Here is a 21,872-nt window from a genome sequence, read left to right as displayed (position 1 = left end):
TATTCTTTCATAAATTTTCAAGGTATGAGCCATCAATTTTATGCCCCGATAGTTGTCAAAATCTTGGATATCCCCTTTATGTTTGTAAATGGAGACTAGCAGGCTGTTTCTCCGGGTGTCATGTATCTCCTCCTGATGGTAGATCTTTTGAACTAGTCCCACAAGATGTTAATTCCTTCCTCTCCTAAGCACCTCCATACCTCAACTGGTATCCCATCTGGTCCCACTGCTTTAGCTGCTACCCTTCTTCAGTCTCACTTCTCTCCGACTAATCCTGGGAACTTCTCTTTCATTTGCTATTCCCTCCTCAATGATATTCCTGGAATTTTCTTCACTTAGGAGATTTTCGAAATACTCTCTCCACCCACCTTTAATTCCCCCTTCTTTTTTTAGAACCATACAATTTCTATCTTTAATTTACTTAATGTGTGTGAGGTCTTTTGTTACTTTGTCTCTTGCTTTGGTTATCCTGTGGATGTTTATTTGGCCCTCCTGTGTGTCGACATCCTCATACAGGTCATTGAAAGCATGTATTTATTTCCGGGAGAACATTACTACAATATTTCTGGTCTTTAACATAAGCCTAAGTTGTTTTTTTTATATCGTACCATTTTCCTTAGTACGTGCGCGCTTTTATGGTTTAAGTACGGAATGTCAAAATCCCCCATACTTCAAGGCTTCCATTATTATTATTGTTGTTGTTGTTGTTTTCCAGGTGAAGGAGTTCACCTTCCCTGGAACAGCTGGGCACAATTCATTTCAACTAGTCGGCTGTTAACCATTACCTGACCGTTTTCATTTAGCTTGTAAAGTAACGTGACACTATACTCTTACTTTTAATTTTCTTATCTGAATACAGTCCTTCAGATGTATTCTAAATGTATGTGAGTAGTGAAAGTATCGCTAGTCGTAGTAGTAGTAGTAATCTTACCTATACAGTCGCTCTTGGTCGCTAATTTATTCGTGCTCGTGCCGGCGCTGTTTTCACTGTTGCTTTCGGGATGTTTCTTAAATGACCTGTACTAGAGTTGTTATCTTGATCGTGGTCAACTACTCTTTACGTTAGCTTTTTTTCCGTTTTCGAAAGATAAGAATAACAAACACGCCCTTTAAACAACACCGTGAAAACAAGAAGATCCATGAATTTCTCTAAAACGTATTAGGTACCTACCAGCCAGACAATATTTGAAGACTGCTCACTTACAACGCAAAATGTAACGAGCATCAGTCGGAGCGTCGACGTTCTCTGTTCTCTCAAGAGATGTCGCTAGTCGCCGTCCTCTCTTGCCTCGGAGGATGAGCAGACAGGCAGCAGCCAGGCCTTGGTCCAGACTTTACGTTAGTTGGTCGCTGGGTACTGTTCACGCAGGAAGCCAGGAACTATTATCATTATGGAAGCCATTACCCGTCGTTACCTCGTAGGTGGGGGTAAAGCGTTGAAACGAATAAGAGGCCTGGTGTGCACCTCTGGACTCAATCAACGACCCGAAGCGATGTCCTCGTCTACTTCTTACACTAGGTATGTATTCGCAACCCCTGGCAAGTAAGGGCTACTAACTACCTAACACGTTGCAACCTAACTTTGAACCTGACTTGGTAGGTGTGGGTCATCCAAATAGAAAGCAATCAAGAAAATTTTATCATACGCACTGAACGTGTCAGTTTAGTATCGTGAACAAGTAACCATTTTTTTATAATGCTTCAATTCATTACTATGTTGATGTCTGACTGCGACATTTGCAACAGTTAAGCTTAGCTGAACTTCAGGTTACGTATATTCCATTGTCTAGATAGACCGCCGATATATTCTGTCATTTTGTGGGGGTCATTATAATGATGCAGACAAGATCAGCGGCGTAACTGAGGTGGGAGGATCGCGGGGGGGGGGGGGGGGGGGCACAGTCCCCGGGGTTGTGGGCACTCGAGCTCTCTTGAGCAAGGGAGGTCTGGTTTGGCGTACTATTTATAGATTTTTCTAGCATTTAGAATTGCTGCGTTGTTTTTGTTTTAGCTTTTCGAAATAAAATAAATGATGTAGATCTTAAGGCTTAAATAAAATGTACGTCTTATTTTCATCACTTCAATGGATCGTCAGTACACAGCCACAATGGATAAGAACCAGAGAAAATATTTGTCGTAAATATTTCACTGGAACGTCTATCGGTCTAGAGTAAAACGTATGGAAGCCACGGGCTCTTTCTAGACCAGCGGTTCCCATCATTATTCGTACAGGGGTTAATTTGATTTTTAAGGGGGTAATTCGAGAAGGTTTAAACCAGTTAATTGCCTTTTAGGTTCCTCCGCGTGAATAAAAGAATTATAGTATTTCATCGCAAGGGGCGTCAGGATTTTAGAGGAGATTGGGTGGTGCATGGCCAAAAAAGGTTGGGAACCACTATTAGACTGATGGAAGCGTACAATTATTTCCACTGGTGCGGGAACGTTACCGTTATGAGTTTGGGGCATGATTGACCGATTGATTTGTGAATTTTAGGCTTAGAAGCCAAGAAGTAGGGCACTTTTGGCCATTCAGAGCTCAAGATAGTGAAAACAAGTAGTCGGATTGGTTGGACAGCAAGCTAAAGAGATCTAAAAATTGGAGGACATGAAGTTCAACGAAACAAAAGGTGTAACTGGAAGAAAACCTCACTGTTGCGCTAAGAAGTAATAGTCGGAGAGGCTGGGCAACAAGAATGAAGACAGGAAGTGGGAATGGAAGTAACGTAAAAAAAAAAGAAAAAACTGCCCATCATGTTTGGTGACGCATCAAATGAGCTATAACCATTTAGCCAGTATTGAAAATTTAAAGATTTGCCGTACTGTCTGTTTGGGACAGTATTTGGTGCATATATATATATGTATATATATATATATATATATATATATATATATATATATATATATCGAAATTCGATTTTCTAACTGTTTATATATACCTGATACACGAATCAGTCGTTTTACAATATTTTATATAAAATTACAAGTATTCTTATTCGTTGCTTCAGTGGATCACAATTATATTGTACTATTTATAATACTCGGTAGTTTACAAACTACATCAGTAGCTTACGCTTATGGTCAAATACTTACAGGATACTTGGCAAGCTACTTCAGTGGCTTAATCTTTTGGTCAAGTTCTTACTTGATACTTTGCAAGCTACTCCAGTGTCTTACACTCTTGGTCAAGTTCTTACTTGATACTTTGCAGGCTACTCCAGTGTCTTACACTTTTGGTCAAATACTTCCTTGATACTTTGCAAGCTACTTCAGAGGCTTACACTTTTGATCAAATATTTAATTGGTACTTTGGAAGCTACTTCAGTGCTTACACGCTTGGACAAATACTTACAGGATACTTTGCAAGCTACTTCAGTGTCTTACTCGTTTGGACAAATACTCAGTGGATACTTTGCAAGCTACTTCATTGGTCAAATAGGTACATGATATTTCAAGATGCTTCAGGAACCAACATTTTTGGTCAGATACTTAAATGTTATTTTGCAAGTTACTTTTAGTTTTTAGTGACTTGTACTTTTGCTTAAGCACTTATGACATCTTACAAATTTATTAAGTGGCTTCTGTTTTTGGCCAAGTAGTCGTACAATACTAGGCAAGTTTCTTCTGTGCATTACTGGCCAAGTTTAGAAGTGATTCCGTAAAAGCCGGCTCAGTGGCTACATATTTGGTAAAGCTTCCGTGTGGTGCTTTTCAAGTTGTTTCAGTGGTACAATACTGAGGACTGTGACTTTGCCATTGCTTTGTATTTATGAATTATTTTCAGAGTGCAATGTTCCCCTACCCGTGGGAAGGTAGTTCCGACACTGCACCTCCAGTAGGTGCACTGTAGGCATCACTCAAGGATGTTTGCAGCGTCCTATTTGATCGTGGCTGCACCCACTTTTTTTAGCCTTTTACTTGACCTCCATTCCAGGTTCCCCCTGCTACACTTGAGGCCTTCATACTGGCACAAGCTCTGAATAGTCGAAAGTGCTCCAGTACGTGGCTTGACAGCTTAAATTTCATAGATCAGTCGTAAATCACGATGAAATGTTTACTTTCCTCTTTCCGTCTATAGTCATGGTGTTGATGCACATAGAGCTTCTTCATCGATGTATTAAAAAATTAAGTTGGCAAACAACCAGTTTCTCTCTCAGGGTAACTTACTATATTTTGAATGTGTAGTCATTATTCTGGTCTCTTCCTTCAGTGTGTGTGTGTTATATATATATATATATATATATATATATATATATATATATATATATATATATATATATATATATGTGTGTGTGTGTGTGTGTGTGTGTGTGTGTGTGTGTGTGTGTGTGTATATATATATATCGTGAAGTAAGTGATGCAAAAAAAGAAAAATTGGCAACATGAATACTCTTCATATATATATGATATTTCAGAAGTATCAAAACAAAGTACAGGTGCCTATTATATATTTTAGAGTCCTAGTGAATTGCAACGGTCACCTCCTAACATGCAGAAATGTTATTATTTTCTATTTTTCATCTGTACAGAAAACCTGATCTTTCAGAAGACCGCGTTTGGTGTCAATGGAAGGCTGCTGAAGAATTCCATCCATCCCCAGTTTTATGGCAGAACGAGTGAGCAGTACTGAAGTCCTCCTGTAGTTTACTCTTACCCTTAAGTGGACAGCATTAACTGTTATGTCGTGTATGTATCCTTGATGTAGTATACACCATGGTCTTGAAATGGAACGTCACTGCAAAAGAAACTCATAACCTGTAAGTAGGACCCTGTTGACTTACAAATTATACATATATATATCTATAATAATAAAATCCGAGTGGATTTTTTTTGTTTGTCTGCCCCTGGTGGGTGCGGGGTAGGTAGGGGATCGGGAGGGCTAGGGAGACAGGACGGGCAGCACCAGGTTCCAGCGCAGCGTAACGAGTGCCATCGAGCTTATATATATATAGGTAGCCCATAGGGAGGATTCTCTGAAGAAAAAAATGTAGAAATTAATGAGACCTGTACAAATTAAAGAGAAACAGGAGAGATTTGGAGAATTTGTTTCTGCACCAGCTCAATAGATGGCGTCTGTAGTACAGCTTTTATCAGTGTCTGTAACATTACAGGGTCCAACTTTCCTATCATGGATACAGGAAGGTTTCAAAACGAACAGTGGATGAGTATATATAACAGCTACACATCCTTTGGGTTTAATCCTCTTTCAGTCGAGTTTTCAGTCAATTTTATGTTAAAATCGGGGTGCATGAAATATGGTGAGTAAATTGACTGATCACAGTCTTATAAATACCTACTGCTTTTCTAACATTACACTGTACCTTACACGTTTTAAGATTTCACATTATTTATTATTCTTTATCATTATGTTCTATATTTTAACATTATCATGATTTTCTATATTTTAACATTATTGTGATCTAGGAGGCACAAGACAGTTCACGCAAAAGAGCTCTGTTGAATTAAGGTGTGGCTTGGAACTCTTGGATTTCCTAATGCGTTGCAAGTTGCCACGCAGTGTTTACGTTTTGATACGTTGTAAAACGTTTTGGACGCCAGAGGAACGCTCTCGGTTTTCTTAGGCTTTTTCAGTTACAGACAGTTACAAGTTATATAAACAACACACATATATTTATACACTTACAAACGTACGTACATACCTACAAGCAAATAATTTCAATGCCGATTTCGCTATGATTTGGAAATTGATATTTGAGTGCATACTCACCTGTCAGCGGACTCGCCGTGACCGTGACTGATGAAAAAATGGGTCCGCCTGAGTCACTGATTCTGAAATTCGCCCATTTGAATGAATGTGGCGATTCAAGAAGAGTCGTGAATCATCTTGACTCGTCTAGACTCGACTCGACTCGCTTGGTGTAAACGCAGCCTTAAAATCACATCGTTGTCTTTTCAAACCCGCGGAACGTTGCTGATTAAAGCAATATAACTTTGAATTGCATGTATATCTGTTTCGTACAAAGTCTTCGTGAATGTAACTACGCCCAATGAACCTTGTTGTCGAAGAGCTTTGATTTCTAACCAGATTTTTCCTGGTTTGCTTTCGGTTGCTCTACGTTATACGTTTGCTTATCAGGAGGAAACATTCTGCACGTTTAGGAAGCGGGAGAATTCGTTCACGCCGCTCTCAACGTTTTCACTCAGTAATGTACTGTTACAAACACACACATTCATACGCATGCCGTCAATAAACCGACTACACATACGAAAATAAACCGTAGGTTAAAAATCACTGCCCTTCTGTTTGGTGGATGAGTGTGTGTTGGGAAAATTTCCGATTGTACTACCAGTCTTTGATCAGCAACGTTCCCTGAACGTCAAACATCCACCAACCTGTTGGCAACGTTGCAGTTACGTTCAGTGTTAGCTGGGATTAATTAAAACCAAATGTTAGTTGAATGTGACGAAAGAATGGATTTAAACCAGAAAAGATCAGCAAACGAATTATATTGCTGGAATGAAAGTAAAGGGCAGATCTGTAGGCTGGATCATATTATATGCTTACCGGTGATGATGCTGGTTAGTTCTCTGCTCGCGTGCCTGTTTTGAACTTGGCGTTTCTGTGGTCAATCAATGTCAATTTGATATTTCGCATAGTATTTCTTTTTCAGTTATTTATTCCACTCCTTGTAAGTTGGGTATTTTCATAAACACATGGACACCTGTATACGCAGTAGTTGTTTAGCGATTAACTGTGATTTTCAGATTAGAAGAAAGAATTCTTGGGTTTAGTTTAATTTGTTTCCCCAATTGAATTAATCGCTTCACATCAATACTTACAATTTACGAAGACGTGAAAGGGCTCCGCTTTCCCCCAAGATGTCAGTGTGACTTAAGCATAAGCGACGAGCCGTCTCGCCGGTCTCGGGGCCGACGACCGAAGACTAGCAGTGGCTGCACACTGCGAGTGGCTGGAAAGGGCAAGGGGCACTGCGACTGTCACTGAGTAGGCGGCGCTCGATTGAATGAGTTTCTCTCTCTCTCTCTCTCTCTCTCTCTCTCTCTCTCTCTCTCTCTCTCTCTCTCTCTCTCTCTCTCCTGCTAACTACAGTGGATTATTATCTGAAATTTCTCATTTACTTATGTTATTTTCTATTCGATGCTTTTCAATTGATTCCACCGTCTGTATGTGATTGAAAAGTAAATAGGATAAATTTATCTGTAGTAGAGTCTGGTGTGCTGAGGGGGTGAGAAATGCAGACAAGGCAAAGACGTAAAGTGTTTACACAGCTAAAAATGTGGAGCAAAGTTGATGCAGTGATCGTTTACGTCTCATTAGAAAGAAAGCGGCAATGGAGGAAGTTTTGCTCCTAACAGTTGAGTAATTTATTGATGTAACATACAAAAACATTTTGAGCGGGTTACTGTAGGATAACCATAAAGCTTATAGATGGCAAAATGAAAACTGAAATATGTTGGCTGTCGCTAATTAAGTGAAATGAAAAAGTTTACTGTATGAAAGTTATGATTTTTGCCGTTCGAAATAAAATTGGGGGTAACTATGAAAGTATGATTTTAATACTGATTAAACTGGCTTTTCAGGCATGGTATGTGAAAGACCGATACGACTGGAAAATGCACATATAAGGATTTAAAGGGGGCAAACATCCTGTTACTACTGCTGTTAGAAGGTCTGCCTTTAGAACAGGATAATAGAGTCGAACTCATAAACTCGAACCTCGTACTAGGCCTCTGCTGAATGATGAAAGGTAAGCCGAGATAACCCCTTTAGTTGGGTAGTGTACCGTCATGCAGCTCACACAGTGCACTGTAGGTAGTACAACACTATTTATTCCTCTTACCGTACCGCCACTCTTATCTCTTCTTCCATCTTACTTTCTACCCTCTCCGAACAATGATTTCATAATGCAACTGCGAGGTTTTTCTCCTGTTACAAATTTCAAACCTTTTTACACCCAATTTCCCATTCCGCGTTGAATGACCTCTTAGGTCCCATCGCTTGGACTTTGGCCTAAATTCTATACGTATTGTATTCCATTCCACAAGGAATACCAAAGATACCGGGATGAAAAATAGAGGTTCAAACCTAGCGCGTAAATTTATATATTTCAATGACGTAATTGATATGGGTCTGTGTACATATTCATGTATAATTTAGTTCCTTATTTGAACGAGATAAATTTTATGATAGTGCCTGATTCAATTTCATGGCGAAGAGTACGAAAATAAATGTAAATGTTAGTGGCCGTCCGATTTTGTTAGTGTAAAGTTTCCATAACCAAATTACGTTGAAAAGAATTGCAGTTATAAAATGTTCCTATTAACTTCCTATAACGTTCTGTCATGCAAATCATTCAGTGACCAATCATGTTGCAACCAGGGCCACGTTGCGTTGCTTTTTAGAAAGGCGGCTTTATTTTTCTACAAAATTCTTCATCTTGAACAACACTTACGCCACACATGAAAAGGTATTTACGGTGTTTGAAGTGCTGTGGCAGTGGCTAGGCTATTGTTGTTGCTATACAATTACTCTTTTAAAATGTCAATCTTATTACACTGTCTTGGAACAAAGAATAAATTAATAGAATTAGCAAATAATAAAGTATACTAAAACTAGTATAATTTGATGGATATTTATATAGTAAGAATGATTATATTTTGTATCACTTTAGTAATTAAAATGCGTTCAAGGTAATTGTAAGCCACAGAATTCGAAAACGGAATCTTATGGAAAAAATGTGTATAAGACAAACTGATATGAAATATCAAAACGTTGTGAAATTCCCTTCGATCTCGTCGTCAGGTCTGTGGTCGATTTGGCTTGATAGGAGTCGACTGGAATGCAGGATTTGAGCTTCTGAAAATCATAATTACCGATGCTGATCGTGGCTGCCCCCAATGTATGATTATTATGCAAAATACCACGAAACATGGACGATCCCAAAGATAATGAAACTGTAGGTAAGTGAATCGTTGATGGTTAATGGTATGTTAGATGGAAATATATTGAAGATGTCATACTTTTGAATCGCCTGGCCTGTCAAGTTTTTAATAGTAGCACACAGACTTTTTTTTAGCACTGTTTTCCAGTATTGGAATCCAATTGGTACTTCACTTGATCTGAAATTTTAAAGGGTGATCAGCGTTTTGCAAAGATTTCATATAAAGCATGTACTAAATTACAGTAAGCTAATTGAACGACGGTGTCAAAGACTAGTGGAATAAGAAATTTAACTGAACAAAAGGGTTATCAGTATTCAAAATATCACAAAAAGTAATAAAGATAATTCCTTATGATAAGTAGATGAATTAGGTACTGAAAATTGAAATACTTGTCCAGTAATCCAGTGTTTTTTCCGGAACTGAAGACTTTGACCGAATGTTTTTTCTTAAAAATGAAATAACTAACAGTTAATATGACACTGTCACATATATAATTAAGTGAATTACTTGTAGTTACTGAAGGACTGTTATTGAAAAGACCTTGTTAGTGAGGATGAAATGAACTTGACCTGCTAACTGCCTAACATCCTTTGAGTTAAGATTCAGCTCCATTCCCCATAATACACCGGGGGTTAGATATTGCCAAATCTTTTAGCTAAATCAGCTACCACAAAGTCAAAACTTGTGCAAATTAAGTATAGCATTTTCTTCGTGAGGCTTGAGCATTCAGGTTGTTTTCGAGGCAAAGTACAAAGCAAGGTATATAGGATATAAATTGGTACAAAGTACCCTGCGTACCGTGTACTGCGTAGATCTACCCAGGTCAACGTCAGTGAGCCAAGAACATTACCCTGGCTAATACTGCAGATTACATTCCTTTTCGCATCTCTGCATGTTCTAAGGATAGTCCATGGAATATGTTGAAAACCTCTTGTTCTAAGCTAGTCCATGGAAGAGATGAAGGTAAATGTACAACGACAGATGTCAGATTTTATGGATATGATAATTGCTCAATACACCAATATGTGTCATGAAATTGTTGAGCTGAGAGAGAAACTTACGGAATACGAACAAGAGAACGTGACCAAGACCACATATGCAAGTAAGCTGAAGTCAAAGAATACTTTGGTCATAAGATCTGCGGAGGAAAATATGAAGGCTTCAGATATCAAGAAAACAATCATGAAGAAGATAACCACGGATGTTGAACAGGTCAAAACCTCTAAACAAGGCCACTTGGTAGTTAATTTTGCGGATAAAGTTGGGTTAGAAAAGGCTAAAAATGACTTAGAAGAGGTCAAGAAAGACATTAAGGTAGAAGTGGATAAAACGATCTACTTAAACCGAAGATCAAGGTCTGCAATATCGATGAAAATGAAGATGATATAATTGCTAGTATAAAGGAGAAGAATGAATGGTTGAATGATATATGTGAATATGAAGAGGACTTTAAATTGATCAGGAAGTTTAAATCAAGACATAGCAGTAAATCACATGTCATTATTAAGTGTAGTCCAACTATCAGGAAAGCTTTCCGTAAAAAGGACGATAGAGTATATACCACGTATGGAGGATGCTGTAAAATTTATGATTCCTACAATGTATTTCAGTGTTATAAATGCCAGGAATTTGGTCATACTGCCGATAGTTGTAGCAAGACTCAGGTATGTGCCAAGTGTAGCCAGGAACCCCGAACCAGGGATTGTAGTGTTAATACGTTAAAGTGTTATAACTACTCAATGAGGAATTACAGTGATACGAATCATAGGACTTATGATGAAAACTGTAAAGTATACAAGGAGGAGCTTACCAGGATAAAAAAATAGAACCGATCATGGAGTCTAGCCCATTGGTTAAGTGTGGTCTGACTAAAATACTTTCAATCGGTGGGGAATAAAACCTTGAAGATTAGAAATCTTATTAATGAAATGGAATTAGATTTATGCTTATTAACTGAGACTTGGTTGCAGGGAAATATTAGTGATAACTCAAAGATTCAGGAGATGACGCCGTGTACTCATGATTTCTACCATGTACCAAGAAAGGATAAAACTGGAGGAGGAGTAGGTGTCTTCGTGTCGAAAACCTTCTCTAGAGTTTCTATCATGAATGAAATAGTATTTGAAACGTTCGAATATATCTATTTAAAACTGACAAGAAACAGTAAGGTATTGAATATAATATCATTGTATAGACCACCAGGGAGTAATATGAAGAAATTCATTGAAGAATTTAGTGTTCTTGTGGGTGTGGTAGACGATATTAAAAATACATTAATTGGTGGAGACTTTAATTGTTGGGTAGATGACGAAAATGATAATAAGGCTAAAGATGTTTAATTTAATAAACAGTGTTTTGGTATCAACGTCAGTAGGTGGTCATACACTCGACTTGGTCATATGTGGGAGAGATTCTGACCTAATAAGAAACCTTTAAGTTGAACCAGACTTTGCATGAGATCTCAAAAACACATAAACTCATCACTTTCGATGTTAATATAAATTGCATCAGAGTATTGAAGAAATGGATCACATATAGGGAACGGGAAAAATTCGACGCTGAGAATTTTATTGAAGTTAGTGTAGCGCAAATGTCTTGTGAGAACATACAATGTGAACATATGGTAGATAGAGAATGTGTTGGGTGTTATACCAAAAAATATAATGAAAATTTTGGAAAAATGTATGATACCAAGTGTCCTTTAAAGAGCAAACAAATAGTTGTACACGAAAATGTTAGATGGTATAATAGTGAGCTATTAAAGGCAAAAAGACATAGACGTAAGATGGAAGGTAGATGGAAAAGAGCCAAATCCTCACAAGCCAGAAATCTATATAATAAGGCCGAAATGACTATAACATCCTGTTAGAAAAAACAAAAAGAAAATTCTACAACGACGAAAGTAAAAAACTAATAACATGAGGGAATTTCACAAAAATCTAGATGATTTGATGGGATTAAAGAAAAAATATGTCTTACCTGAAAATGTCTGTGCAGAGAAATTTGCTATATTCTTTAATGAAAAAATTGATAAAATTTATAGAGGTTTCCCCTAAAATCAGCTAGAAGGACAGTCAGTTATGCCAGTGAAGGAGGGTAAGAAGTTAAAAAAATTTAAGGAAATAAATATGCGTGACTTGTTAAAGGTTATGATAGAGATGAAGAATACATATTGTGGAAACGACCCTTCCCAAATAGTTTAATAAGTGAAGCTCCAAACATGCAAGTTGTATATAATATTTACCTAAATATAATTAACCTAAGTATATCACAATCCAGTTTTCCTAGCTGTGAAAAAACTGCGTTGATCAAACCAATATACAAAGGAAAAGGTGATGTAAACAAACTAAATTCATATAGGCCCATATCAAATTTATCTTACATGTCGAAGCTTATTGAAAAAATCATAAGTGAGCAATTATGGGCGCATATTGATGAGTTAGAGGTATTCCCGGAAAATCAGTCGGCCTATAGAGCTAATCACTCTACAGAAACTACCTTATGCTCAATAATGAATGATATGATAGGTCTTCTTGATGAAGGAAAGTGTGGAATTTTGATTATGTTAGATCTTAGTGCTGCCTTCGATACTGTTGTGCACGAGTACTTATTTGACGACTTAAAGTCCATTGGAGTGACTGAGGAAGCACTGGAATTTTTGCGAAGCTATTTAACGAACAGGAAGACTATTGTAGAAGTTTCTGGAAACCGATCTAGTGAGATAATTCTTATGAAAGGTGTACCACAGGTAGTGTTTCTGGGCGCTATCTGTTCAAATATATACTATCGAGCTATCACATATCTTGAAAAAACAAAAAGTGGGCTTTAAACTATATGCAGGATGATACTCAGTTTTACCTTTCAATTTCAACAACACAAGATACAATGAAGAAAATTGATGAGATAATGACTGAAATAAAAACATGGATGCAGAGGAAAAGGCTTAAATTAAATGGTGATAAAACTGAATGTATGTTTTTTGGCACAAAGGTGGCTGATGTTAGGATTGTGCCTGTTGTGAAAAATTTGGGTGTGCTGATGGATTGTAATTTGTCAATGGGGGATCAAATAGTGAATACAGTGAAAGTGTGTAACTATCACCTGAGAAACATAGCATTTATTAGAAAATATCTAACAGAGGGCAGTACAAAAATTTTAGTGATGAGTCACGTAATATCAAGGCTTGATTATTGCAATTCTCTGTACTATAAATTGCCCAATACACTACTAAGAAAGCTTCAAAATGTGCAAAACCGGGCGGCTAGACTGAAAAAAAAAGGGCATTAAATTTCGGCGAGAGAATAACTCCTGCACTGATCGATCTACATTGGTTACCTGTTAAGGCTAGAATTGAATTTAAGATTTGTTTGTTGACTTACAAGGCACTTACAAGTGATAAGCCTAAATATCTTCGTGATTGCTTGGTCCCCTACTCTCAAGTTACTAGCGCTGCTGTAAGAGTTAGACATGCTGATGACCCATATAGACTATTTTCGAAATTAGTGTTTGAATCATGCCAATAGGTAGGAAAGAACTTTTTGTATTATTGGCATGCACCGAGACTCTTCAACGACCTTCCACTTGATGTCAAGAATAGCAAAAATGTGGCAGCTTTCAAGAAAAACCTGAAGACTTATCTCTTTGGAAAGTGCTATAATAGTGATCAGAAAACTATTAAGCCTGAATATAAATGCTAGCGAATACTGAAAAGATACAGAGCAAAATATTAACTGGAAAGAAATTATTTTCACACATCAAGGCCCGCCTGAACACTCTTAGTGTCTGACGGAGGGCGAGAAATAAACCCCTAAAAAGTAAAAAAGAAAGAAAAAAAAAGTAAAAAAGTACTGTGTGTTGAAAACTTCTTGAAAGGCTAAATTTATGCTTGCCACTATCCAGGTGTGCGTTCAGTAGTATTAGTACTGTAACCTAAGTATTATTTCCTAATAGCTAGTACTATAGTCGATTCATTTGAGGTAGATTCTTGCGCCAATGAGACGTTTGTTTGGCGTCCTCTGATTGGCTGGTACCGAGAGGTAGGCCGCTCGCTCAGTATCTCATTATTTTCGTCTATGGCTTAGTATCGTTAGCTCAGATCTAGGCAGCCCGCGGGGAATTCAGTCCAGCAAAGTATTTGAACTCTGTGGACAGACTTCGCACTCTTCAACTCAGCCTAAGCTTTAATCAGGTTGTTTCAGAATATTGTTTATGATTTTAATATATGAATATATTTTCAAATGAAAGAGATATCAGAGACTTATTTGAGTGATATGAAATAATAATCTCGGTGAAGTAATAAACAGCAAAGAATTAAGGAAGATTGACTTCCTTTCAGGCCGAGTCAAGTACTGGTGCAACATAATAAAACATATTCTTCATTTTCTCTTCACATATTACACTTATCTAAAATCTGAAGGCACCAGCGTATTCAGGGTTATTTTATTTTATGAAACCACAAGTCTTATTTTATCTTGATGGCATGAATTATTAAAAATCCGATGATAAATAAAAACAGGTATAAAGAATCAAATGTTTCCCTCTCCACTTTTACTCGTAATTCCTTTGTGTTTTATCTTGTGCACAGGATATTGGTATGGCAGTCGTATCCCGATCGCGGTAGATATTGGTACGGCAGTGAACTGTGCATGCGTCAATTTCAGACTTCCTGCCGTACAAATAACGTAGTGTGGTGGGGATACGGCAGATTGTGGTCCCGTATTGCGCTCTTGACTTGCTGTAGGTACGGCAGTTAGCTGTATCCGTTTACCAGTTTGCTAATCATACTGTATTTATGTGACCTGAGTTCCGCTTTTAGGCGGGACAGTCCCGCTTTTTTGACATCTGTCCGTTTTCTTTAAAGTTAGCAAAATGCCCCCAACCTTTTTTTTGTTTTGCTTTTGTCCCGCTTTTTTGTGCTACATAACAAAACTATCCCAATTTTAATGGAATAGTGCTAAAATATTGTTTAATTTTGCCATTTCGGTAGCTGGTAACTTCTATCATCTTCTCCGGCAGCTGCAATTACTTACGATTGATTGGCCGTTTACCAGAGGAGCGACTTTGGTAGTTTCCTTACCACCATGAATACAGCAGAGCACGATTTCTGTGTATTTCACATCCTCTTTGAATCTCCTCTTCGGAGTTCTTTTCAGGGGCGATTCGATCTTTCTTGACCTACGTATATACAATTTGGTATTTCTGTAGAAGCATTCCGCATCGTTCGTCCCCGCGAATACGAAAGCCACCAGGAATTGGGGCGTCCAATGGAATTCGCCGTGTTTAGTACGAGCCCTGGGGGCGTTAATTACAGTCGTCCGAGTAAATATTACTTAAAGTTCTTTTTCAGGAGGTAAAACTGCATAGAAAAACCGCAACTGCCATAGTCCATGCCGCCGCGGAATAGTAATGTAGATCTATCCACAATTTGTGAAAGTTTGAGTCTTCATTTATGTCTATGGCTTCTTTCAGCTCGTTAAAGCCTGAAAACATTTGTTTTTCGGCGGTAACTAATGTATTATTCCGCCATTCATGCTGTTCCGTCGCCAATTTTTCTTGCTGTCATGATATGCCTGAGGCGGTAAACAAGGTTTCGTACATGCTCAGTTCACTGCCATACCAATATCTACAGCGATCGGGGTACGGCTGCCGTACCAATATCCAGTTCGTTTATTCTTATTGGTTTCAGGAAAAGATGACTTGGTTGTACAATTAACACAGAATCCTTTGGTATGACCAAAAATTGCCTATCTTTTGCAAAACGTGGGATAAATGAAGAAGTATAAACATATTGCTAGTTTTCTAAGCCACAGGCGAAAATATGACACAATGAGAGAGCAGACTTCCTCCCGATACCAGCCAATCAGAGTCCACCTGAAATGAAATAACTTAGTAGGTACCTTGTCTGATAGTTAGAGTACCACAAACTTCAAACTTCTCTAGCATGTGTGTCTGTTGGTTAGAACCAGTTCATTACCAGTAAGTTCCACTGTACTTCACGTAGTAGGCTAGCTCGTGTTCTTGATTGAAGGTCACTTGCCCTTTGACCTCTCTTACTTAAAGTACTGAAACTCATAAGTCATACCAAGCCTAGCTAGGTTTCCATTCTACCCTTAGGACAGGCTTAAGTAGCCAGCCTTAGGCAACGAGGGGGGGTGTGGAAAAAAGTCTTTAGAGGCTTTACTAGTTAAGAATTTGGGTAGACTTGGTTATCGGCTCATAAATTCTGAGGTCTAGTGAGATATGCTAAGGCTAGGTAATCCCTGGTTTGGCGAGCAAGGGGTCACGAATTAGTACTTGGGGGTTAAGCAATCCTAGGGCACGGCTCCGAAGGTAATCTTGGGTAATAGTAAGTCTGATTATTAGGTTAGGCCTATAAGGTAGTACCTATTCCCTCAGAAATTCTTTGCCCAAGACAAAAATGTCTACTAGGCTAGGTACCTACCTAGTAGACCTACAGAAACCCTTATCCCCCCTACTCTGTACTTGCTCCCTTGTTCCTGTCTGGTACACCCATACTTTATAATAGTTCTCAATTCTCTCGTTCGCCGGCATCTGGTAATACTAGGTAAGTATAGTACTAGTGGGGAACAGGCTTATTCGGACCTTGGCTGATTTGGACCAGGCTGATTTGGAGCATGTACTGGCTCATTCGGACCTTTATCCAGACTTATTCGGACCTTCATATGATTGGCCGATTTTTCTATGCAGTTTTACCTCTTGAACAAGAATTTTAAGTAATATTTATTCGGACGATTGTAATTAACCCCCAGGGGCTCGTACTAAACACTGCGAAATACATTTGACGCCCCAATTCCTGGTGGCTTTCGTATGCGCAGGAACGAATGATGTGGAATGCTTATATAGAAATACCCATTGCTATAATATAAAATTATTTGTATGGGTCCGACTCAGCCTAGCAAATGGTCCAAATCAGCCAAGATTAAGGTCCGAATCAGCCAAGGTCCAAATAAGCCTGCATCCGTATAGTGCAACTAGGTATGCACACATCCTTTTGCTATTCACTCTACCTAAGGTTTCACAGTTTCATATAGGGTCGTGGATGGGGAAATCCCTGCCATATCAAAGCCAGGTACCCCATTGGTAATTCTAAAGAATAGTTCCGCATGGACTGCAAGGAAGGTAACCGCAGATACGACATCCACTAGGGATTGGGGCGTCCAGTATATTTCGCCATGTTTAGTACCCGGCCCCTGGCGGTTAATTACAGTCGTCCGAATAAATATTACTTAAAATTCTTGTGCAGGAGGTAAAACTGCATAGAAAAACTGCAACTGCCATAGTCTAGGCCGCTGCGTAATAGTAATATAGATCTACCACTCTATTTTCCCTGTTTTATTAATGAAATTTTAGGTTAGGATATAGCTAGCCGTCTTTGATGTGCTAATTCTAAGGAAGAGCTCCACATGAAATTGTTTATCATTAAGACTGATGAAATTTGTTTTCTAAAATTAGAAGAGGGTGTAGTCTAGGTATGTGATGCAGTATAGATAAACTGAAAAGTATACCAAAGTAATGAGAGCAAATTTACTGTCATTTGTTTGTTGTTATGATCATCCCTAAAGGTCTGGTACTAAACATGGGATCCTACAGGACTGTTTTGCATATAAAATACAAACCAAAGATGGTAAGTTTCTTACATTACTTTGATAGATTTTTATAGTTATCTCACCAGTTCTGCATCTTATACACTTTTCTATATTTTTCAGTAAAAAAAATTTATTAATGAAATCTCTACCTATACAGAGGTCCTCTTAGCATTACCTGGTCTGCTTTTGAGCAGTCTGTAATAAATGGAAATATTGTATGCAGTTCTGCTTTTTTACTTGCTAGTATGATGATTGAATGTTGTATTTATGGAAAAAAACAATGGGTATTTCTATATATATAAGCATTCCGCGGCGATCTAGACTGTGGCAATTGACGTTTTCCTATGTTATTTTACTTGCTGTATAAGATTTGAAAGTAATATTTATTCAGACGAAGACGACTGTAACTAAACAGTAATTTACCTTTGAAGACTACACGATGGTACCAACGGTGCGGTGTACTGATGTATAGGGTTCTAAGGTAAATAAAAGCTTAGTTACAGTGGAACGAAAAAAATATTCCCTTGAACTCTTTGTAAAGCAAGTAAAATACAGGGAAACGTCAACTGCCATAGTCCTAGATCGCTGTGGAATAGTTATATAGATCTACTAAATAATGAACTAGTTTTGAGTCTAACTTGCCACATTGTTGAAAATAATTTAAGGCACACTGGATGTTACTAAACCAACATGTACTTGAGTCAGCTAGCTTCTTATTTTGTACAGCAAGAACGTTATTTTGAGAGGTAGTAGTGCGATTTTGTGTCTTTTGACATGATACACTCTTATTTAATGTCTTGAGATGTTTTTTTTTTAATTTTTTGTGCCATTGACAATGGTCCATGGTAGTAGCAGGACAAATTTTCAATTCCTGAAAGAAGGGGGTTGTGTGTAACATTTATCATCCTCTGTAACTTTTTGTTAATCAGTCCAAACAGTTCAGAACATGGTCTTCTTAACAAGGTTCCTGTCAAGTTCATGACCCTGTTGTCTCCTGAACTTTTTAGTAATACTGTGTAGTCTTTCTCCAAGTTTGTTTGACTCCAATATGCCCTGGTGATGTGTGTGTTTCCTTTGGTGACAGTGACAGCTGAAGTCTTTCCACCTAGATAGCTATTCAGGCTACTAAAAAGTATTGGTTTTTGTAGAAACAAATTACGTTTGAAAAGAAAGCAAAAGTAAGTTTTTATATACACACCCATTAATTACAGGAATTGCCACCCTCTCAACCCCTGTTCCTTGTAGCTAGGCCTGATATTGCCATCAGAGAGCTGGTCATTTTCAAAGTATGGACCACCACTTGGAGCTGTAGAAATAGTATTTTTGAGTGTCTGAAGTTTAGGCCAAAATGCAATACATCATGTACATATAATAATATAAAGTTGTAGGTGTAGAATTTTTAAAAATTGAACAGCATTCATTTTGTTTGTTTTTTGTTTGTTTTCCAGGTGAGATGTGCAGTAACAAGTATATAACAGGTTTGTTTTTGAAGCAGCTGCAGGCGAAGATTTGTTAATTTTTTTTAATGCTCATTGGAAATACATTATGGAGACAAGCACTGGTGAAGGATGTTTTATGCAAGAAAATGAGTTCTATAGTTTACAAGCTCATTATATATTATCAAATGTTGTTAGACGAGCACTTTATCAGGTTTTTAGGTGGGGTTGTGCTAAGCAACCTGACACATCTGTTAAAGATTATTTATTAAGAGAAAAGAAAGTCTCTAATATTTTCATGAAGAAGTGGTTTACTGGACATCAGATTATGCAAATGACCAAAGATCCTGAGGGCACCTCATTTGATATTACTCTCCTATATCTTTGCATCAAATTAGTGTGCCGGAATGTTGCTGATGCTAAAGATCCCACTTGGTCAGAACCTAATACTCTGGAATATACTCTGCAATACTTGAAAAATAAACGCAATGAGTTTGTTCATGAAGATCATGGTCATTTTTCAAGAGAGGAATTTTTGGAGTTTGTTGATGATATCAAAATCAAAATCGGGATCCTTTATGATCAAGCAAGAAGGAGGTATGATGTTCACAAGGAAACGGTGGAAAAGTTGATTTGTGAAACAATTAGAGAAATAGATTGTATCTCAGAAAGAGCCAAAAGAACATCATTGGATAATGATTCTCAGTGTGAACTTGAAAATCTAGTGAGAGAACAAGGTAAATTGGAAGTACAGGAACATTTAAAAGAAGAATTCGTAATTGATTGTTCTTCTGAAATACCAGGATTTTCTAAAACAGTTGATGTTCATGATATTTTCACACCAAATAATCTAGTTTCCAAAAAGAAATATTTTAATCATTCGGGTACTTTGACAGTTCAAGATATCTTGAATGTGAAAAGTAGTAATGGTGAAATTGCATCTGTTATTGTTGTTGAGGGATTAGCAGGTGCAGGGAAGACAACTTTGGCCAAAGTAATTTTATCACATTGGTGCAAGGAAACAGACTTTATTAGAAATCTAAAACAGTATGATCTTATCCTCTTCTCAGAGTTTCGCATCCCAGCTTGCACAGATATCAAAGAGTTATTTCTAATGCACATGCCAAAAACATTTAAGAAAATGACAGGTGAGAGCCTTGTAATGGCAATTATGAACTTGAAAATCTTAGTTATTATGGATGGTTTTGAGGAAATGAACAGTTATTCACAAACCCTTCTTATCCACTTCATACAAAGGCTAAATAGTCACAAAATGCAGCTGTTGATTACAACCAGACCGAATAGAGATGAAGCCCTTTTCAAGATTATTCCTAAAAACATTGAAATATGCCACCTTGAGATTGTGGGAGTACCACAAGATAGGTTGTCTGAATTTGTACTGAAATGGCATAATATTATGAAGAGCAAGGGTTCAAAAGGAAATGAAGTGAGTAACCTTTGTGCCTTTATCCAGAAAACGCCTTGGTGTAGTAAACTTATGACACATCCTTTGAATTTGACACTCTTAATTTTTTTGTGGACACAGGCACCAAGAAGAGTCGAGTTGTTGAAAACCTCAACAAGTTTATATAATGAAATAGTAAAATTGATGACAGATCGTTTGTTAAATAGAATTTATGAAAGTAAGAGAGCTCACCAATCCAGTGAATTAAGGGACCACCTGTCTGAATGCTTAAAGCTTGTATTCAGAGAAAATCTCAATGCTTTAAGACATGAAAACTTTGCTGTAAATAACTCTGACTTAATTTTTTTAAAGCGTAAGTGCTCACAACTAAATATATCATATGAAGGTATTCTTTCTTCATTTTTCACCTTAAGTGGAAGGGAAAACAGTAAAAATGATGACCAGAAAAAGGTTTTTGGACACAAAGGATTTTGTGAATTTTATGGTGCCCTTGCTCTGTGTGATCTCTTGAAACGTGGAAGTGATGATGAAATCCTCCAGAGATTAATGACAGATTTTCATGAAATTTTGATATCAAATCAACTTCCTATTGGAGTGACAAAAAAGGATTAGAGGGGAAGTTAAAAAAAAAACGCTTAGAAGTCTAAACAAGACAAAAAAAAAAAAAAAAAAAAATATTCTGTCTTTAGAGATATTACAAGACCTTCATTATGATAAACCTGATTCTTTCTCATTGTTAAGGTATCAAAAAGTGTTAATACATTTGATTGGTGTATTGAAATTGGAAAGTAGTTTGTCAGAAGAATATGCCAGTGAACTTGTCGACCTTTTGAAAGAAACAAATCTGACAGATACTGAAGCTTGGTTGAATATCCTTACTGAAACAGACTGTGAAGTTAACATAGTTCCCAAAGTGAGAGAGATAATATCTGGGAATACTAATTACTTGTATGTAAGAGATGGACACTTAAAAGCAGCTGCGTGTGTACTACAGAATTCAGAATTTGAGTATGTGAACATAGACACTTTTAGTGACCCTTGTAAACTAGGGTATTTAAAAGATGTGTTGAAATCTCTGTCAAGTAGGAAGACATTTATTCATCTGAGTTTACTACACCATTGGCACTATCCTGAACAAGGATGGTCTGATGACTTTCTTCACTGCTTGCTGAAAAAAAATAAGTATGTATCATCTACTGTATACCCATAGAAATTAAGAATCATTCCTAAGGAAATACAAACTAGGGATATCCTTCAGTGCAATATAGCGATGGTTGATGAACTTGTTACAAGGTAGTTAATGGGTGGTTATGGAGATGAGTTTGAAAATACCTCACACTCACACGGTGTTATCAAGGTCTTCTTCAGCTTTATCAAGTGCAGACATTGTACCTTGCTTTCTCCTGGGCTGTCTGCTGAGCCTGCATATTTCTTTGTTGATGTGTATGTGTATGGGGGGTGGGGGGGAAGTACTACAATGGT

The 21,872-nt window shown here is 37.5% G+C and overlaps 1 protein-coding gene across 6 annotated transcripts; it reads left to right on the top strand.

Annotated features, from left to right (window-relative positions):
- Window positions 1–1,288: 1,288 nt before the first annotated feature.
- On the top strand, window positions 1,289–21,004 carry LOC135223791 (uncharacterized). 6 transcript variants are annotated; one of them, XM_064262589.1, is made up of 5 exons: window positions 1,289–1,519; window positions 4,544–4,754; window positions 7,561–7,727; window positions 8,783–8,940; window positions 18,977–21,004. In XM_064262589.1, exon 5 carries the CDS (start codon window positions 19,074–19,076, stop codon window positions 21,000–21,002), a length of 1,929 nt encoding a protein of 642 aa, XP_064118659.1. In that variant the 5' UTR covers window positions 1,289–1,519; window positions 4,544–4,754; window positions 7,561–7,727; window positions 8,783–8,940; window positions 18,977–19,073; the 3' UTR covers window positions 21,003–21,004. The 6 variants fall into 6 exon arrangements, with proteins under 6 accessions (XP_064118659.1, XP_064118658.1, XP_064118657.1 ...); XM_064262588.1 differs by lacking the exons at window positions 1,289–1,519; window positions 4,544–4,754 and adding exons at window positions 4,832–5,255; window positions 7,184–7,334; XM_064262587.1 differs by lacking the exons at window positions 1,289–1,519; window positions 4,544–4,754 and adding an exon at window positions 4,836–5,255.
- Window positions 21,005–21,872: the final 868 nt, after the last annotated feature.

This window comes from Macrobrachium nipponense, chromosome 10 (genome assembly GCF_015104395.2).
Source record: "Macrobrachium nipponense isolate FS-2020 chromosome 10, ASM1510439v2, whole genome shotgun sequence".
In the NCBI taxonomy this organism is placed as follows: Eukaryota; Metazoa; Arthropoda; class Malacostraca; order Decapoda; family Palaemonidae; genus Macrobrachium; species Macrobrachium nipponense.
The sequence above is the reverse complement of the archived record's forward strand: the minus strand, read 5'-3'. Positions and strand labels throughout refer to the sequence as shown.

What these genes read in the sequence shown, in the direction of transcription:
- LOC135223791 (XM_064262589.1), top strand. Translation starts at nt 19,074, where the DNA reads ATGGAGACAAGCACTGGTGAAGGATGTTTTATGCAAGAAAATGAGTTC.